This window comes from Lipophrys pholis, assembly GCF_963383615.2.
Source record: "Lipophrys pholis genome assembly, chromosome: 16".
Classification (NCBI taxonomy): Eukaryota; Metazoa; Chordata; class Actinopteri; order Blenniiformes; family Blenniidae; genus Lipophrys; species Lipophrys pholis.
The window spans coordinates 21,862,958-21,879,290 of NC_137634.1; the positions used below are offsets into that span (position 1 = coordinate 21,862,958).

A 16,333-nucleotide genomic window follows, 5' to 3' on the forward strand; every position below is an offset into this window, starting at 1 on the left:
CCGCCGCGCTAAGGTCACCGCTGCCACTCGGAAGCTAACCAGCCGACTGCCGGAGGAAGCGGAGGAGTCCCAGCCAGGAACAAGCAACAAGGAACCAGCGAAGCCAGCCAACATGTCTCTCTCTACAAAACTCACCCTGGACAAGGTGGACGTGAAGGGAAAGCGGGTCGTCATGAGGTGAGCGACAATCACCGCCGGGCTGCGAGCTGAAAGGAGCAGTGACGCGGCTAACGGAGAAGGGATTATTTTACGTTCTCCACTCTAGGCTCCCGTAAATGTCGCGCACGATGAGCCTACAAACGGCGTGTTTCTCTCAGGAGAGGACACACAGTGGATGTTAGCGGTGTCGTGGGTGTGTTTCAGACGGCTGGGTAGAGGCAGGATGTGTGCGCGCTGGTTGGCACGTCTTCGTCGTGTTACGTGTCTGAGGGGAGATGCTGCATGGATGAAACGGCTGCATCATCCAGCAGCTGCAGCCGGCCTCCAAACTGCAGGAACATCTCTGGAAATACACAACACGAATCATCTGATTGCACATATCACACTAAATACAATCCTTTTAAAATTCAGCCACATCTAACACTACACCACCCCTCCTCTGATTGTACATATCACAACAATACAACCCCCTGCATTGATTAAACAGTCAGTTAATTCTCCAAATCATGCCTGAAAGTTGATCAAATATACGAAAATTAAGATAAATGTCAATGGAAGGACAACTTTTTAGGGGGCACAAGCCCAAATCATGTGTCTTTGTCCAAGGATAACTTGTAACTGTATGTAAAAATAACAAGCTTCATACTACATCAGTCACCAAAATGTATATATGACAACAGTAAATAGGACAATTAGAATGATCAGGACAAAGATGGTTCTCAAAAATAGACGTAACACGCCAAAGAAAAGACAAACTGACAATACAAATGTCTGCAGAGTCAAGAGAAACAAAAAAGATCCTGGTAGAAACCAACAGATTGACTCGAAATAAGACAACCTTAGAACTGTTTATAGAAATCTGCAAAGAAAGTTGAAAAGATATTGACATTGAAATCATTAAAAAAACAAATAAATATGTCAACAAGAAGAGAAATATAACTAAAATGTGATGAAGGCATGCACCACAAAGTCGAAATGTATGACAAGGAGAAGAAATGGACTCAAAGAAGTCATTAAACTGCAGATAAAATTATTTCCAAAACTTTCAAAACAACTATCGATTGAAACATATCACAAAGATATTGCCAGAAAAGATATTTAATATATATGGACAAGTACATAACTGCATAGGACTAAAATACCTCATTATTGAAATTTAACATGAAAGCATTATGAACCGAGACAGAATGGCCGTTTTATTGTGACCTTTTGAATCAAGTTTTTAAATGAAACAACCGAAAACTTCAGTGCCATTCTTTAGTATGAACAGACGGACATCAAGAGATGTGCCATGTTGTAACTTCAGAGCAAAATAAATATGCCACAATCTCTATATTTACATGTTCTTTCCTCTGTAACAACACAATCACATTTAAATCTGTGAAAGTGCAAACTGGACCTTTTTAAAAAGTGAATTTGATCACCTTAGTGCTGCTGTTGTAGTTTTGCCTGAAGGAGGAATCGAGTGACGTAATAAGTGACTTGAGAAACTGGTTCAATGCTTTGCTCAAAGGACATGAAGGTTCAATCCGTCCGGCTGGTCAAAATAAAACCTCTTTAGCAGCGAGGACGTCCTGCTGGACACGCCCGATTTAGTTTTTTCATGTTAAAATGTACTGAGCAGAGTGTGTTTGTGCAGACTGGAGGGCCAGTGAGCTCGGAGGGTCTTGAAACCGACACCATGCTGGAAAGGTCAGAGGTCCATGTGGGTTTGCTCAGTTTGGTGATGCAACGGCAGGCGACATAGGACAAGGTTCACCCTGCAGCCCTCGCTGCTCGGAGCTAAAAGGTCAAAACCCCTCTCAGGGGGCAGTTACTGTGCGTGAATGGAGCAACGATGGGCTGCGGTGATAATTACCCTGTATCACACCCTGAGGCCTGTGCCAGCACGCCACTGGGAAGGTGTGTTCTGAACCTAACCAGAGGAGTATGGCGACCGGTACTGAATGAAAAAAGACAAGGTTCCTATAGCGACTGGCGGTGTCTTGTATAAATCTGCTCACAGGACTGGAAATAAACTCCTTCCCTGATGAAACTCTAAAATTACAGTTTCTCAACATGTGCAAATGTTTGTTAGGGACATTTTGTAACTCTCAGATTTCTTTTAACCAAAGTTCAGTGGAAAGTCACGTTTTCCCTTCATTGTTCTCTCCGGGTTGACTTTGTTCCCTAACAGGAGCACATTTCACCACAAATTCTTCTTGATAATGAAGATAATAGAGTAGACACGCTGCAGGACCTTTGTATTTGTACTTCAGATAGTAATTCACATGCACAGCAGGTATTTCTTATATTTACCTGCCATGTAAATAATAGACATTTTGCAGTTGCACCAATGCTACAATGTGTTTTGAATCATTTTGAGGCATATTCATACATTTTACTTGTAATTAGTTTTAAGAAGAAACTTGAAATTGATCTTCAGCTTCTAAAATGTGAATATTTCTTGATTAATTAGGCCATGATGATAGTAAAATACTTGGTTTTGTCTTCTGGGCTGCTGTCCTCAGCATTTTAGGCTTTGCAAAACACTCAAATGCTTATTTAAGAAATATTCATTACATTTAGAAGAACAAACCACTGGATTTTTCTCGGGAAGGCTCCACTCTTTGAAAAACTCCCCCACAAGATCATATTTGTCCTCCTCGAGTTGCTCGGGCCTGTTTGTTACCGTCTAGAGTCGAGTGTCTCGTCGGGATTCACAACGCAACTCGACAACAGGTGTAAAGACCAAAGAGTGGAAAACTACTGCAGTTGTTGGAGGAGCGCTGCCTGTGATGCCAGAGCCGGCTGCTGAGCCTCCAAAATGCTGACCATGGGCTTTCTGGCTGAGACAGTGGATCGCTGTTACAATGGCAGTGAAACCAAAGCCTGTGCAGCCTGGTCATATGTCTCAGTGCATCAGGTCCTCGGAGGAGGCTGGGGGTTGGTTATGTAACAGTGGAGTACGAGCGATGCAACATGTTCTCACAAGCTGCCTGTGTGCATCGATGCAGCATGCACCGTTTCAGTTGGAAAGACATGTTTGATTAAAATGTCTGGCTAATGCACATCATGTCTGTATCCTTCATGAAAGCTACACCCACATTGTAAAAATGGCCGAAACCAACAATTCACCACCTGCTGAGCTGAGAACAGCTGACAAACACAGCAAGCAGCCAGTTGGTGATCAATGTCCATCGTTTAGCAGCTAAACATCTACATGGTGGAGAAGCTTGTGACTGTAGATCATTGGTGGACAGAAAAGAGGTTCATGTGAGGAAAGTGAAAGCTTGTTCCCACCCTCATCATTCCTCTGCAGCAGCCGAGATTAACTATAAATAGGACCGGTTAAATGAAGACGAATGATCTCCTCAAAGGCATCAAGCGGTCATCGAGCTACATTTCATTTAGCTTAAACTTTATTTTATTACATTTTGAACTGTCAGATTTCTTCTCGGGCCCCGTTTAGACAACAGCGTTTCTGTTTTAGAAAAGTTTTGCGTTTACATGGCAACGTTTTGAAAATGATGTCCGTTTACAATAGAAATGCTGAAAACTATGTAGTTTTCATGTTGGACCACTAGTGGGTGCTGTTGGTTGTTTTTATAATGAAACCACACATGTGTGCACGCAGAGAACAATACACTATAAACATTAACAAAGGGAGAACACACACATTCTTGTGGACAGACGAGGAAGTTGGATTTTTATTACGGTGACTGTCAAAATAAAACTACCAAGTCCCAGGAGAATATGGACTGGGAGTCATGACACTCTGGAGAAAACATTGTTCTTATTGTTCATCTACTGAGCATGTGCAGAACAACCATTTCTTACAGCCAGGGTGCGCATGTGCACTAGCAACGTTTCTGGAAAGTTGCTTTGTCCCTGTTTTCACGGAATCAGAGTGTTTTTGAAAAGTTTCAGTGGCTTCGAGCGCCGTTGTCGTGTAAACAGACACCTAAAATGTTTTTACTTGATCACATTGTCGCGTAAACGAGGCCCAAAAGAGGACAAATCCAGAATAAAACAAGTCTTTCGTCAGTAGTTGTTAGTAACAATGAAACACTCTTGTGTCTGCAGTGAAGAATGAAAACGGAAAGGAAAATAGAAACAAAAGTAGAAGCTTAGTTTATTGTTGGATAATCACTGATAATGTATCTTTCTTTTATATACTCGGCTGATTTACGGTGAATTCCTCCATTTTTCTTTTGCTATAGTTCAGCTTTAACTCCGTAAATAATCAACCTGTAGAGTACAACTCATTGCCTGCAAGTATCAATAAGAAGAGGAAGAATTTAACTGTTCCACTTTTTAAAAAAAAAAAATGGTGAAAGAACGTTGGAGCACTCAGACTCGATTCTTTGTATCTTTCACCAGGTTTCGGATGTTGGACATTACCGCCTGTAATTGTCATGACTTCATAACTGTCCAGTCTCACAAAGCTACAAAAGAATAACACGTTTCTGCTGTTGGACGAACGCTACAGTCGTCCTGTTTCATATTATATGGAGCCATAAAACTGGTGCAACAACAACAACAAAAACCGTCCTTTCTTTTCTTTCAGGGTCGATTTCAACGTCCCGATGAAGGACAAGCACATCACAAACAACCAGAGGTGAAGTTCGTCACGTCCTCCAGACTCCTCCCTGTACGCACAATGAAAGTTGAACCTCCGAATTGAATGAATCGTTGTTGATTTGTCAGGATCAAGGCAGCAGTTCCCACCATCAAGCACTGCCTGGACAACGGCGCCAAGTCCGTGGTGCTGATGAGCCACCTGGGCCGCCCCGACGGGAACCCCATGCCCGAGAAATACTCGCTGGAGCCGGTCGCCGCCGAGCTCAAGACCCTTCTGGGCCGGTGAGAAAACGTAGAGAGTTATTGAAGTTAGATATTCCTGCAGCTTTGAAACACCAGGACAGAAATCACGTCACAAAACTGTGAGAATATTTGGTTAAAGATCTTCGTGAGCTACTTGAGTAACAATCTTAAAGTGGATTTACTGGAGGTCGTGTTGTTTGGGACCCTGCAGGGACGTCACCTTCCTGAAGGACTGTGTGGGTCCAGACGTAGAATCTGCCTGCGCCAATCCCGCCGCTGGAACCGTCATCCTGCTGGAGAACCTCCGCTTCCACGTCGCGGAGGAAGGCAAAGGCAAGGACGCCTCTGGAAACAAGGTGAGCCCCTGACGAACGGAGGAGTTAATGTTGGTCGATATCAGACCTCCTGATTCGTATTCCAAGATTTAGTTTTTAACTGCCGTTAGGATCCACAGGGAATGAAGCTTTCTACTTGAAATGTAAGTCAGGTGGGTAAAACCGCCTGTGATCGTCGTCCCTCCTCCACTTGTGGTTCACTTCAGTTCATTTCATATTTCAACCTATCTTTAGTATATTTACATTATAGTCAATCTTAAGTGTAGTTTGCTGCGTTTCTACAGTTTTCACTGAGTTGGATCACGTCTGTTCACTGTAATCACAACGTTGTGGTCGACGTCGCTCCGTCCTGCAGAGGCTCCGCTGCAGTGACCTGCTGACATTTATTCTGAAGGTCAGGGGGTTTTTCCAGTCCTCTGAGCGGCCCGGCTGGTATGCTGCCCGGTTCCTACTGTGCTGCAGCAGCCTGAGAGCTTCTTATTTTTAGTTTGGTTTAGAAACCATTTCTCAGACGGACCTGATTAAAACCTTACTTGTTGTGTTAAAGGACGTTCCCGCATGTTATTTAGTGACACGTTCAAAAACAGACTGTGAATAATAAAGTTCACCTTCAGCTGTAAAACCCAAAATGTCAAGGTTTTGAACGAAAACTGGGAATAGAAATAACGATATCCAAGTCTGGTGATTATGTTTTTCTTTGCTGAAGAATGAGCCGTAATAAAGAATAAAATGACCAGTTTTGTTAGGAGGAAGTCTTCATATATCTGCTCACAGCTGTCATAACTGTGAAATATTTCCTGAATATTACAGCTCTTCAGCAGAACAAATGAATTTAGAAGAATTTAAAATCGAATTCTTTTTTATTTGGTGATTTTACACTTATTTATTTGAGAGAGGCCTTTTAAAAAAAAAAAATTTTTAATACTTTTTTTTTTTTTTTTTTTTTACTTCCTTTCAGAATTTGTGTATATATATATGACACATTTATTGTTCCATTCCACATTCGTGTCCACTTAAAGAACATAAAACCTTCAAGGGATCAACCTTTTAAACAAGTAGTATTTGTTCACACTCGTTTCCTTCATTAGATTTCGGTGAACAAGACGTGTCTTTATACAAACTATTGTCAGTGTCAGATATGAACAGAAGCACAATAGCTACTAAAAACCGTTCACAGTCGGGTGTTGATGGTATTCCTTTCGAATCTGCTGGGTTCACTTTTTGTTTTTCCACGGTGTGAAATCCAGGAAGCAGTCTGACTCTCTGACATTTGGTCGACCTTTATCCGCCCCGCAGCCGCACATTGGTGACCTCTGCCCGTCGAAGTGCAGCAGAAAACCTGATCCACAATGAGTCGGTCCACGTGGGATCAATGTGGAGAGGAAGTCTGATGATCAAAAACAGGAGATTTAATCAACTCTGTGACAATGAATTAGCTTGGACTCAGAAAAGCAAAGCGGCGCAGCACCTCCTCATAGGAGCCAATAGATTTACTTAATGCATCGTTTTGTGTGATAAACGCAATAATAACAACAATAATGATATTTGAAACCTGAGTTTTTTATCCTTTCTGACTCTGCTCCTGCCTTGTTTCGTTCCGCCGCTCAGACCAAGGCCTCCCAGGAGCAGATCGACTCCTTCAGAGCGTCTCTCTCCAAACTGGGAGACGTTTACGTCAACGACGCCTTCGGCACGGCTCACCGAGCCCACAGGTGAGCAGCTGGGGGAAGGAGCCGCCCTGCGCACATCTGTCCAAGTTTCATCTGTTGGCGTTACTGCCGCTCCTCCAGCCGAAGGGCTCCACCTACAGAAGTCGGTATTTGAAGCTGCTTTAGAAGTGAACCTCTCTCCCACCCTTCCAGCTCCATGGTGGGAGTGAACCTGCCACAGAAGGCGGCCGGCTTCCTCATGAAGAAGGAGCTGGACTACTTCGCCATGGCCCTGGAGAAACCTCAGAGGCCCTTCCTGGCCATCCTCGGAGGGTGAGCGCCGCTCATTTCAACAATAAATATGCTTACTGTGCCTAAAAAAGTCAGGATCTGGTCTGGAGGCACCAGTTTAATCACTTATCAGACACAAACGCTGCACAGCTTCCCAGTTCAGCGTCGCTTTGGGAGATTTCCAGGCTGAAACAAGGAAGGATCCACTTGTTGAATCTGAAGTACACAAACTCAGTCTTCAAGTAAAACTTTTAAAAGTTGCAGTTCCTGAATTTTGTTGTTTGAACCTCGATCACTAGTAAGTAACCGATCACTATTGAACACCTTCAGATGATTGATGACACACATGTGACTCAGTTGACAGAAAAACTCTTCTGCAGCTTTCTCACTCCGTTTTCCTCTTCTTGTGTTACGAACACAAGAATGAAATATTGGCCACTTTGTGCAGCCAAAGTCTTGATGCGCTTCTTTTCCTTGCATGAAGACACTGAACACACACACACACACACACGGCTGGTATCATCACATTGAGGCCACTATTTAAATAGCCATGAGTGTGAGCAGGAATAGTGTGTAAGCTTATTATGTAATCTGCTGTGTTCACTGTCGCTGCTCAGCGCGGAGCCGCAAATAAGCCGTAAATTGGAAAACGGCATCTTGTTGCTCCCGGTGTCTCTCGGCGATGGATGGAAGATCTTCATCGCAGCAACACATTGATTTGGTTATTTAATTTTCAAACTCATTAAAAATAACGTCACATATTTAGGCCCCGTTTACACGATTTTGGGGGGTTTGTTTGGATAACAATGAAAACACAAAATAGAGTAATTCTACTTGAAACTTCGCCGTATAAAACAGGGTTTTATTTAGTGTTTCAAATTAACAAATAAATCCTCATGGTGTTGGTGAAATCCATTTAAAAAAAAATAAAAATAAAAATTTACTTCTGTAACAATTGTGAGTTTTACGCAATTTAACAATGATCAAATCTTTTGAAAAGTGTATTATTGACTAGAACCACATCATTTCATGGATTTCCCTTTGAAAAAAAAAAAAAAAATCTCTTTTGAGTTGAAACGACGCTAATATAATATGACAGGCTATTTGTGAACAAGTACTATAAGTATGGTTTACTAACGGCAGACACACATGGAAGTACTTCCTGTAGTAGTTTTGTATTTTGAGCAAACTAAAGCAGAGTTTGTTAGGTATTGTTTTGTTTTTTCACATTTTAGATTACAAATATCAGCCACATGAACTTGCTATATGAGATGCTTTTTAAAAAAAAAGTTTCATTCCATATTATTAGTGTTGTATTGTTGACTTTTGAAGTTAAAACAATTCTACACAAACATGAATCTCACTATTTAATACAAGTATTTGTTGATGTATTGTGATTTATAGAATTTTTTTAAAATTTCTTGTCAGTCATCAGTGATGAGTTTAGAATAAAGGGGTGGGGGGTTACAGAAGTTATGTAATAAAGCCACTTCTATCTGATAATATGACTTTTTCAAACGGTATCGCAAATATAAATGTTATTTAAGTTCTCAGGATTAAGTGAGAGGCGACAATGAGAAAGTAAGGAGCTGTTCCTACAAACGCTCCACATCTCCATGAAGTCCCTGAACGCACCGCGGGCTGCTGAGTTTCTGTTCGTTTGAAGGGAAACATGCGATCAGGCTGCAGACGAAGGCCGTCGGTTAACCGGAGCGGCTTTGTTCTGCTGTCGGAGTCCGTTTCAACCGTTGTGCAACTCGCGTTGCCGGACCTCGACCGTTTTGTTTAATCATCAGCCAGCGAGTCGCTGCTGACGCCAGAGCAGGATCCAAGAGACGCAGTAAAACTGATAACCTGCACCTTCAAAGACATTTCGCCAACGAGCCTTTTGATTTGATTTTTTGAAATTATGACATAAAAACACTGTGTTGTGATTTCTTTGCCTCCTGTACTAGAGAGTCAGATGACAGGAGATAAATTCACTAAACCGCGTGGTGCATCTATGTAAAGAAATTAGAAGGAATGAATCAACCATGAATATAAATGTTAATTTATGCTCGGCGTCGTTTAGAAAAAGGAGCAATAAGTTGTTCTCCGTTACTGCACTCGACACAATAACGACCTCCAGTTTGATTTAAATGCAGCTAATCAATAAAAGTGGATTTCTAGAACATCATTATATGATAACTTTTTATTAAATCCCTAAAACAAACTCAGTCTGTTTGTTTCAGCGAAGCTCCGATTTCTCCTCCTTATCTGTGCTGATGTGTCGGGCCTCTCTGTTCCCGCTTCAGAGCGAAGGTGAAAGATAAGATCCAGCTGATCAACAACATGCTGGATCAGGTCAACGAGATGATCATCGGCGGCGGCATGGCCTTCACCTTCCTCAAAGTCCTCAACAACATGGAGGTGAGCGAGAGCAAGAGGCCAGACGTTGGCAGCGGGCTTTCAAATCCTCGTGAAATAAGATGGACCGAGTCTTTTGAAGTTTTTTGTATTTTCAAATTGTCCGTATCACTTTTATCTGTTCGGTCTCTTTCACTCTTTTCCTCATCATATCCTCCCCTCGCTCGCCCCTCAGATCGGTAACTCCCTGTTTGACGAAGAGGGCGCCGGCATCGTCAAAGACCTGATGGCCAAAGCCGAGAAGAACGGCGTGAAGATCACGCTGCCCGTCGACTTCGTCACGGCCGACAAGTTCGACGAGAAAGCCGCCACCGGAACGGCGACCGTGGCTGCTGGCATCCCTGCCGGCTGGATGGTGAGGAGTGTGTTCATATCAGGGATCTCCTCAACTAATAACAGATAGCTTTTATTGTGAAAAACACTCAACTACAACATAGTATTCTACATGATGCAATAGATTGTGGAGCCTTGCTTGACTTGCATTTATCAGACGTCTTCTGATAAGCTGATCATGAAACTCGTCTCCTGTCAAGGGTTTGGACTGCGGACCAGAGAGCTCCAAGGCCAACGCCGAGGCGGTAGGCAGGGCCAAGCAGATCGTGTGGAACGGCCCGGTCGGCGTGTTTGAGTTTGAAAACTTTGCCAAAGGGACGAAGAACCTGATGGACAAAGTGGTGGAGGTGACCAAATCAGGCTGCATCACAATCATCGGTAAGATTCCTCGGCTTCTGGCTGGATTTACTCCGTTTGATCAGGAGGAACTTTGGGATTTAGTGAATCTGGATTCATTTAAAATATCGTTTATGGATCAGAGAGATGACTTCCTGTCTAATAGTCTCGTCTCACCTGAGATCACATGAGCTCAAAGAGCAGATCTGATATCAGGAGTTGGTACAACAGTGTCGTCGAACACAGATTCCTCTGGAAGTCATTCATATTTTCCTCCTGAGCAAAAATCTATTTTAAGTTTTCAATATAGTTAAAATTGTTTTTACTGCCTTCATGAGATAAACGGAAACTGTAATTGACATGTATCAAACATGTCTTATTTAGCACTAAACAAGCACATTGTTGGAACATTTCATCTTCTGAGTGTATATATTTAGATCTACTCATTCGTCACATTAATGATAAAGCAGCTTCAGATCCAGTCCAACAGCTCTGCTATAAAGTCCACCTGCATCAGGATACATGCAGGAGGAAATAGAGGAGGACATCATTCCACTAAAAGCTGCAAATGAATCGTGTGGATGGTGTTTGTTTGTTTGTTTTGCCCAGGTGGGGGCGACACTGCCACCTGCTGCGCCAAGTGGAACACGGAAGACAAAGTCAGCCACGTCAGCACGGGAGGCGGCGCCAGCCTGGAGCTGCTGGAGGGTGAGAGTCGGAGACTTTCTGCTCCAGCTTGAAGGCGGCGTGTGAATCAGGTGATGATCTAACTGAGGTTTTTCTTTCTCCCTCAGGGAAAGTCCTGCCCGGCGTGGACGCCCTGAGCAGTGCCTGAACATCCCAACGACTGTGTGTGAGAGAGTGAGTGAGTGTGTGTGTGTGTGTGGTGAGGTGTTGGTAGCTGCGCGGCCTGACTCTCATGTACTCCTGAAACATCCCCGGAAGTTAACACACACACAGCCCCAGTGCCCCCCCCCCAACCCCCCCACCCCCACTCCCGCAGCCTTTAAACACCTCGCAGTTGAACCCGACGCTTCACCTCAGATCTGCCGACTCGTGGAGTCTTCTGCCTTATTTCAACACTTCAAGTCGAACCACTGGAAGAAGGAGACGATGCTAAGAAAATATCAAACATTTGTTGAGGTAGAAGTTGATTTTCAGCTGAGACTCGGCCAACGGTTACATTCACCCCCATGAAACCTGAACACTGGCTGCTGTGTGAATGTGTGTGTGTGTGTGTGTGTGTGTGAATGTGTGTGTCCTTTGTCACTTTTGCATAGCTACCGTTGGATCGTTACTGCACCACCTCCCCTGAGCGTGTATCTATATATCTATCTATATAGATATATAGAAATGGTTCAAGTGGTGTATGCGTGTATCTAGATGTTACATTTCCTGTCGGCACTGATAACGTCTGTTTGGTCGTTCCTCGTCTCTGCTTGTTGGTTTGTGAGCAGCGTCGGACCGACGCGTCTCTGCTGATCTGTTCAGACTAATAAAACCGTCTCTGTGGAAACTTTCCTGTGGCTTTTATCCTCATTGAAAGACGCTTCAGCTGAAGTATTTTAATAAACACTTTTCAAGTGTTCAGATTAAATCACAGCAAAACGGAACAACTGGTGTCGATTTCATTTATTTCACCACTAGAGGGCAGCTTCTGTTTTCACAGTCAACATTTAAGAAGCTGTACATTTGTACACTGCAGGAATTTGTAAACCAACTATTTTTACAGGACAAAAAAAAACAAACACATTGAATCTCCTCAAGTGATGCATTCAAGTGCAGTCCACGTCTTGATTTACGTAATCTGGTTCATCTGGGGAGAAAAAATTAATTGTGAATTAACTTTAGTTTTTCAGAAAATAAAATGTTTTATGCTGTGACGGAGTATCTAGTTTTATAAACATGAACATATTAACTTTTTCCCCATTAAAAGACTAGATTAACCAGAGCTGAATGAAACGTATTCAAAAAGCTGTTAAGTGATCCTCTATGTGACACGACACACTAGATCAGGGCTGTCAGTGAAACCTGTGAAATGGTGCCTTAACTTTTAAATTTAAAGTTTTTTCTTTGTCATGGAGTATATGTTTTCACAAAACCAAACAATTGCTAAGGAAAATGACTACATGGGCTTTATGTTTGACACCCCTGGACTAGAGAATATAAATAAAGACTGTTTGTCACCATCAAAGCCTCTAATTTGTCATAAAGGTTAAGTGGGTTGCATTTATAGTCAAAACATTAATCTTCCAAAATTAACTAATCAGGATTAGGCAGATTTGTATTGCTGGGTATGTTTTTCATATGAAGAATTTTATTGGAGCAGCACAACTCAGCTAAAACTATTCAGTACTGTAATACCACATTCTGCCACAAGATGGTGCAGTGAGTCACTCCATTTTAGCAGCAAATCAAGAAGTAAAGAAGAAGCACTAATTATCTTTATGTAGAACTTTCAGCACTCATTTAAAACACTGAGCAATAGGGTGGGCAATTTGACTTAAACTTATCAATTTATTTGATATTTTGTTGTAACTGATTTAATTAAAAATGTGAACATTTAATCATAAATTATCAATGCTTAATTATTGAAATTTAAATGTTTGAAATTTACATGAAATTAAGTAAAGACATAAAAAAAGCACAAATCATATATGGTTAACAGCTGTTATTAATAAACCACAATAATGTATTTTATTCTGTTCATGTTCAAGATAAATTGTTGAATGTTACTGTAACTTCAATGTTGAAAAAAACAAATTCCTGAAATACAAATGGACACAAACTAAAAGTGTAAAATGTACTTTCTGAGCACACTTGTCACAACTTACTGTCTTCTTGCTCCTTCATGACGTGATCCAGGTACTGAGAGTTTTCATAGTCGTCGTCATCTGTTGGGTCAAGCAGCCGTTTGAGTGATTAGAATCAGAATTCTGGAGGATTTTTTTTAAGAGCGACGTACCTTCTGCTGTTGGCAGCGGTGGGAAAATATTTCCATAAACACCTGGAGACTCCACTGGAACAGTCAAACATGCGTGTGTGTGTGAAACATTGATCACAAACAAATGAAGTTTTGAGAAAAAGATTGATGAAGAACTCCTGAATGCTCACCTGCAGGCTTGTCATTCTCATAAACCGGACCTTCGATTGGAGCTCTACAAAACCAGCGTGTTCGAGTTAATCAGACTTCAATCAAAGTTATTATGAAGAACTTTCTTCCTGCCCTCTTGGATCTGGGTGGTGACTTATCAGACTTCCTCCTCTTCACAGATAATTGAGGTCGCCGGGCTCACGGGGACTCTCAGATTTATAAATGGCCTCGGCCTGATCCAAGTCCTGCCACGACTTCCTGTCTATCTGGGGGATCATTGGTTTGATTTTCATCCTGATCTCTAGAGTGGAATCTTACACAGTGAAGTATGAGCTGCTCTTTACTCTATTTTATTTACTGAGCACATCGGAAGGACAAACATTAACGTCGTTCGAAAGAAAATATTGTCAGCATATTTACCACACTGACACTCTTAAGTACTGACTAAAATGTAGATTTAATATAAGAGAATAAATATATCATGTATACTGATAAGACACACACTCTTCAGTATATTCTATTATATTGCAGATTGCAGTTTTTTTTACTTCTATATCAAATTCTTGATGCAGTTTTTCTTGCCTATTTTCTGTTTCTGTATTTTCATTCTATTTTGACTGATACAGTTTGTCTATATTCGTAATATTTCATTCTGAGCGATATCTGTCTAAATAAAAGGAGGACAAATAGGACGAATTGTACGTACAGCAGGATTGACAATCAAGCTCGCTTTGAATATAAATCATGGAATGAAAGAACGTAAAAATGATCCGGAAAGTTTGAAGCTCGCAAAAGTCAAACAAAAATATTCGGGTATTCCTTCAATCACAGAGTTAAAACACGAGGGAAACATTAAAGCTTGAAGCTAAACTCATTTTAAATCAGTCACTCACATGTAGTCGTCCTCTGGACTGGAGCCGACTGTCCGAGCTGAAGAAACATCTGGAAGTGTTGCACAAAACCATGTTTCACATGATGACGAATATAAAAAAGTTAAAAAAAAAATTGATTAAATTAGAAATGTCGTATTATTACATTGTTTTGGATGATCGGATCACACCACTGCTTATTTAGTTATTGTTTGCAATGTATTTATTTGAAACTTACCGTGTGGAAACCCAATCTCGTCCAGAGTTTCACTGAAACACAAGTTTGTTTTTTATTTCGGACAGAAAAGTGGAGAATATTAAAAATATACCACATCATTTAATCATTTTCTCTCCAAATTTGAAGGAAACCTCTTTTCTCATACATTCTAATCTCATTTCCTGTCCTCCGCAATACCACCACTGTAAAAACAAAAATATACTCTTTAAGCTTACATTCATTTTAAACACCGACAGTTCATTTAGAGACGCTTGTTACTTTTTAAAAGCAAAGGGAAAAAAATGAAGTACCAAGTCAAAATCTTGAAAGTTAGCCATAAAAAGACAGATGTTGTGTTAGTAAAAGTGCATGAAGACACAAAACCGCCCAACGGCGTAATGAGAGCAAGACCAAGCGTGATCTTTAACTGTCACTCACATTGTGGTCGACGTGGTCGGAAAAGCTCTGGTGACTGAAACACAAAAGAATCCCGAGTTGGTTAAAGACACAGACGGAAAATGAAGGTTGAACTCTGAGCACAGTGTTGGTTTACTTCACCTGTTTTTGATCGCATCACTGCAAATCTACTGCCTCCACGTTGACTGTTGGGACGAAACGTTAAAGTCAGACACACTCGTGACTGAACAATCACGCATTTTCTGATCGTATTGGACCTTTTTTTTTTTTTTTGAGGATTTATTTGCAGTCTGTGTACAAACTTTGCTCAGTGATCTTTGCCACAGTTTCACCTCGAGACAGATAAAACACTTGCCTTATATTATATATTAAACGAACCACAATCCATTGAGGATTGAGTAACAGCTTCATCTCCTGCAGCACTTTGAGTTCCGTTATCTCTTTGGACCATTCAAATCCTCTGCCGCAAGAGGCACCTTTCCTCCCTTCAACCACTTCAGGTAGAGCCCCAGCTTATTAAACCAGTAAAACCTGCACAGGAATCACAATTTAGCCCAAATTCAAACCTCAAACCCTTCCACTTCTGCATTTCTCTTGTGGGAACACATCAACTCTGAGGTGAAATCTTCATTTGGAGCCTTTATGAAGAGACAACCAGAGGCGTTCGCTTCACTTGTCGGTGGTTCTAATGTTATGGCCCATCTGAGCAGCGCGCGTGTTGTAAAAATGGTGAATGGCGAAATCAAACTTGGTAAAAGCTTGTGAACGGGCAGGCGCAACTGTCAAAGCAATGAGGCTGATGTCAAACTAAACACTGTTAATGCTGTATGTGGATGGAATCAGATGTTGATACTCACAAGGTCTGTGGGTTGTATAGCTGCGGCTCCTCGTGTATGGTCTCTGAAACAAACACAGGGAAAACCCGACAGAATGGGGCGGTGAACAGTCATGCTTTGGCTAATTCATCCACCCACACCTGATACTGGCTTTGTGCAGTCCCCATCCAGCCTTCTACATTGCTGCGTTTGTAAAAAAAACTCCTGCCACTAGAGGTCGCCAGACATATAATCTTCTGGTTCGTGTTGAAATGACTGGAAGCGTCTGAATGTTCATCCTTCACGCAGCTCTCTTCATCCTGTCATACTCCCATCCTAAAGCACCTCGCTGTCAAACTTCCACTTGGTTTTTTCAGAATTGAAGGCATTTTTTTTTCATTTTATTTTGAAGATTCACAGCCTGACTAAGGCCTGAAATGTATTTAAACAATATTTTATTAATTCTGAACTTTTATAACCGACATGAAAACAACACAAACATGACAAGTCTTCGGATACAGATGGGGTAAAGGAGGAAAATCTCAGAATATGGGTGTTAAAAGACAAAATGACATGTTTAGGGAGAAGAAATCGCGTCTTCAAGAC

The 16,333-nt window shown here is 41.6% G+C and overlaps 2 protein-coding genes across 4 annotated transcripts in view; one reads left to right on the forward strand and one right to left on the reverse strand.

The window, feature by feature from the left end:
• pgk1 (phosphoglycerate kinase 1) lies at positions 1-11,968 on the forward strand. Its single transcript, XM_080482731.1, has 11 exons — positions 1-177; positions 4,709-4,759; positions 4,849-5,004; positions 5,177-5,321; positions 6,909-7,012; positions 7,163-7,282; positions 9,535-9,649; positions 9,822-10,001; positions 10,180-10,357; positions 10,925-11,023; positions 11,110-11,968. Exons 1-11 carry the CDS (start codon positions 113-115, stop codon positions 11,148-11,150), a joined length of 1,254 nt encoding a protein of 417 aa, XP_080338857.1. The 5' UTR covers positions 1-112; the 3' UTR covers positions 11,151-11,968.
• The window catches only part of LOC308121483 (uncharacterized protein), a 9,578-nt gene continuing 5,174 nt past the window's right edge, over positions 11,930-16,333 (reverse strand). For 2 of the 3 annotated variants that reach the window (XM_080482735.1, XM_080482734.1), the window contains 9 exons: positions 15,770-15,812; positions 15,054-15,097; positions 14,934-14,967; positions 14,517-14,548; positions 14,303-14,351; positions 13,430-13,473; positions 13,281-13,334; positions 13,150-13,209; positions 11,930-12,131 (listed from right to left, as the gene is read on the reverse strand). In XM_080482735.1, coding sequence (XP_080338861.1) covers positions 12,091-12,131; positions 13,150-13,209; positions 13,281-13,334; positions 13,430-13,473; positions 14,303-14,351; positions 14,517-14,548; positions 14,934-14,967; positions 15,054-15,097; positions 15,770-15,812 — 401 coding nt within the window. In that variant the 3' untranslated portion in view covers positions 11,930-12,090. The remainder of the gene's footprint in view (positions 12,132-13,149; positions 13,210-13,280; positions 13,335-13,429; positions 13,474-14,302; positions 14,352-14,516; positions 14,549-14,933; positions 14,968-15,053; positions 15,098-15,769; positions 15,813-16,333) is intronic. The other variant, XM_080482736.1, reaches the window with a different exon arrangement.

What these genes read in the sequence shown, in the direction of transcription:
- pgk1 (XM_080482731.1), top strand. Translation starts at nt 113, where the DNA reads ATGTCTCTCTCTACAAAACTCACCCTGGACAAGGTGGACGTGAAGGGA. An exon ending in CACATCACAAACAACCAGAG is followed by an intron (nt 4,760 to 4,848) that starts GTGAAGTTCGTC and finishes TTGATTTGTCAG; the next exon opens with GATCAAGGCAGCAGTTCCCA. An exon ending in TTCCTGGCCATCCTCGGAGG is followed by an intron (nt 7,283 to 9,534) that starts GTGAGCGCCGCT and finishes TTCCCGCTTCAG; the next exon opens with AGCGAAGGTGAAAGATAAGA.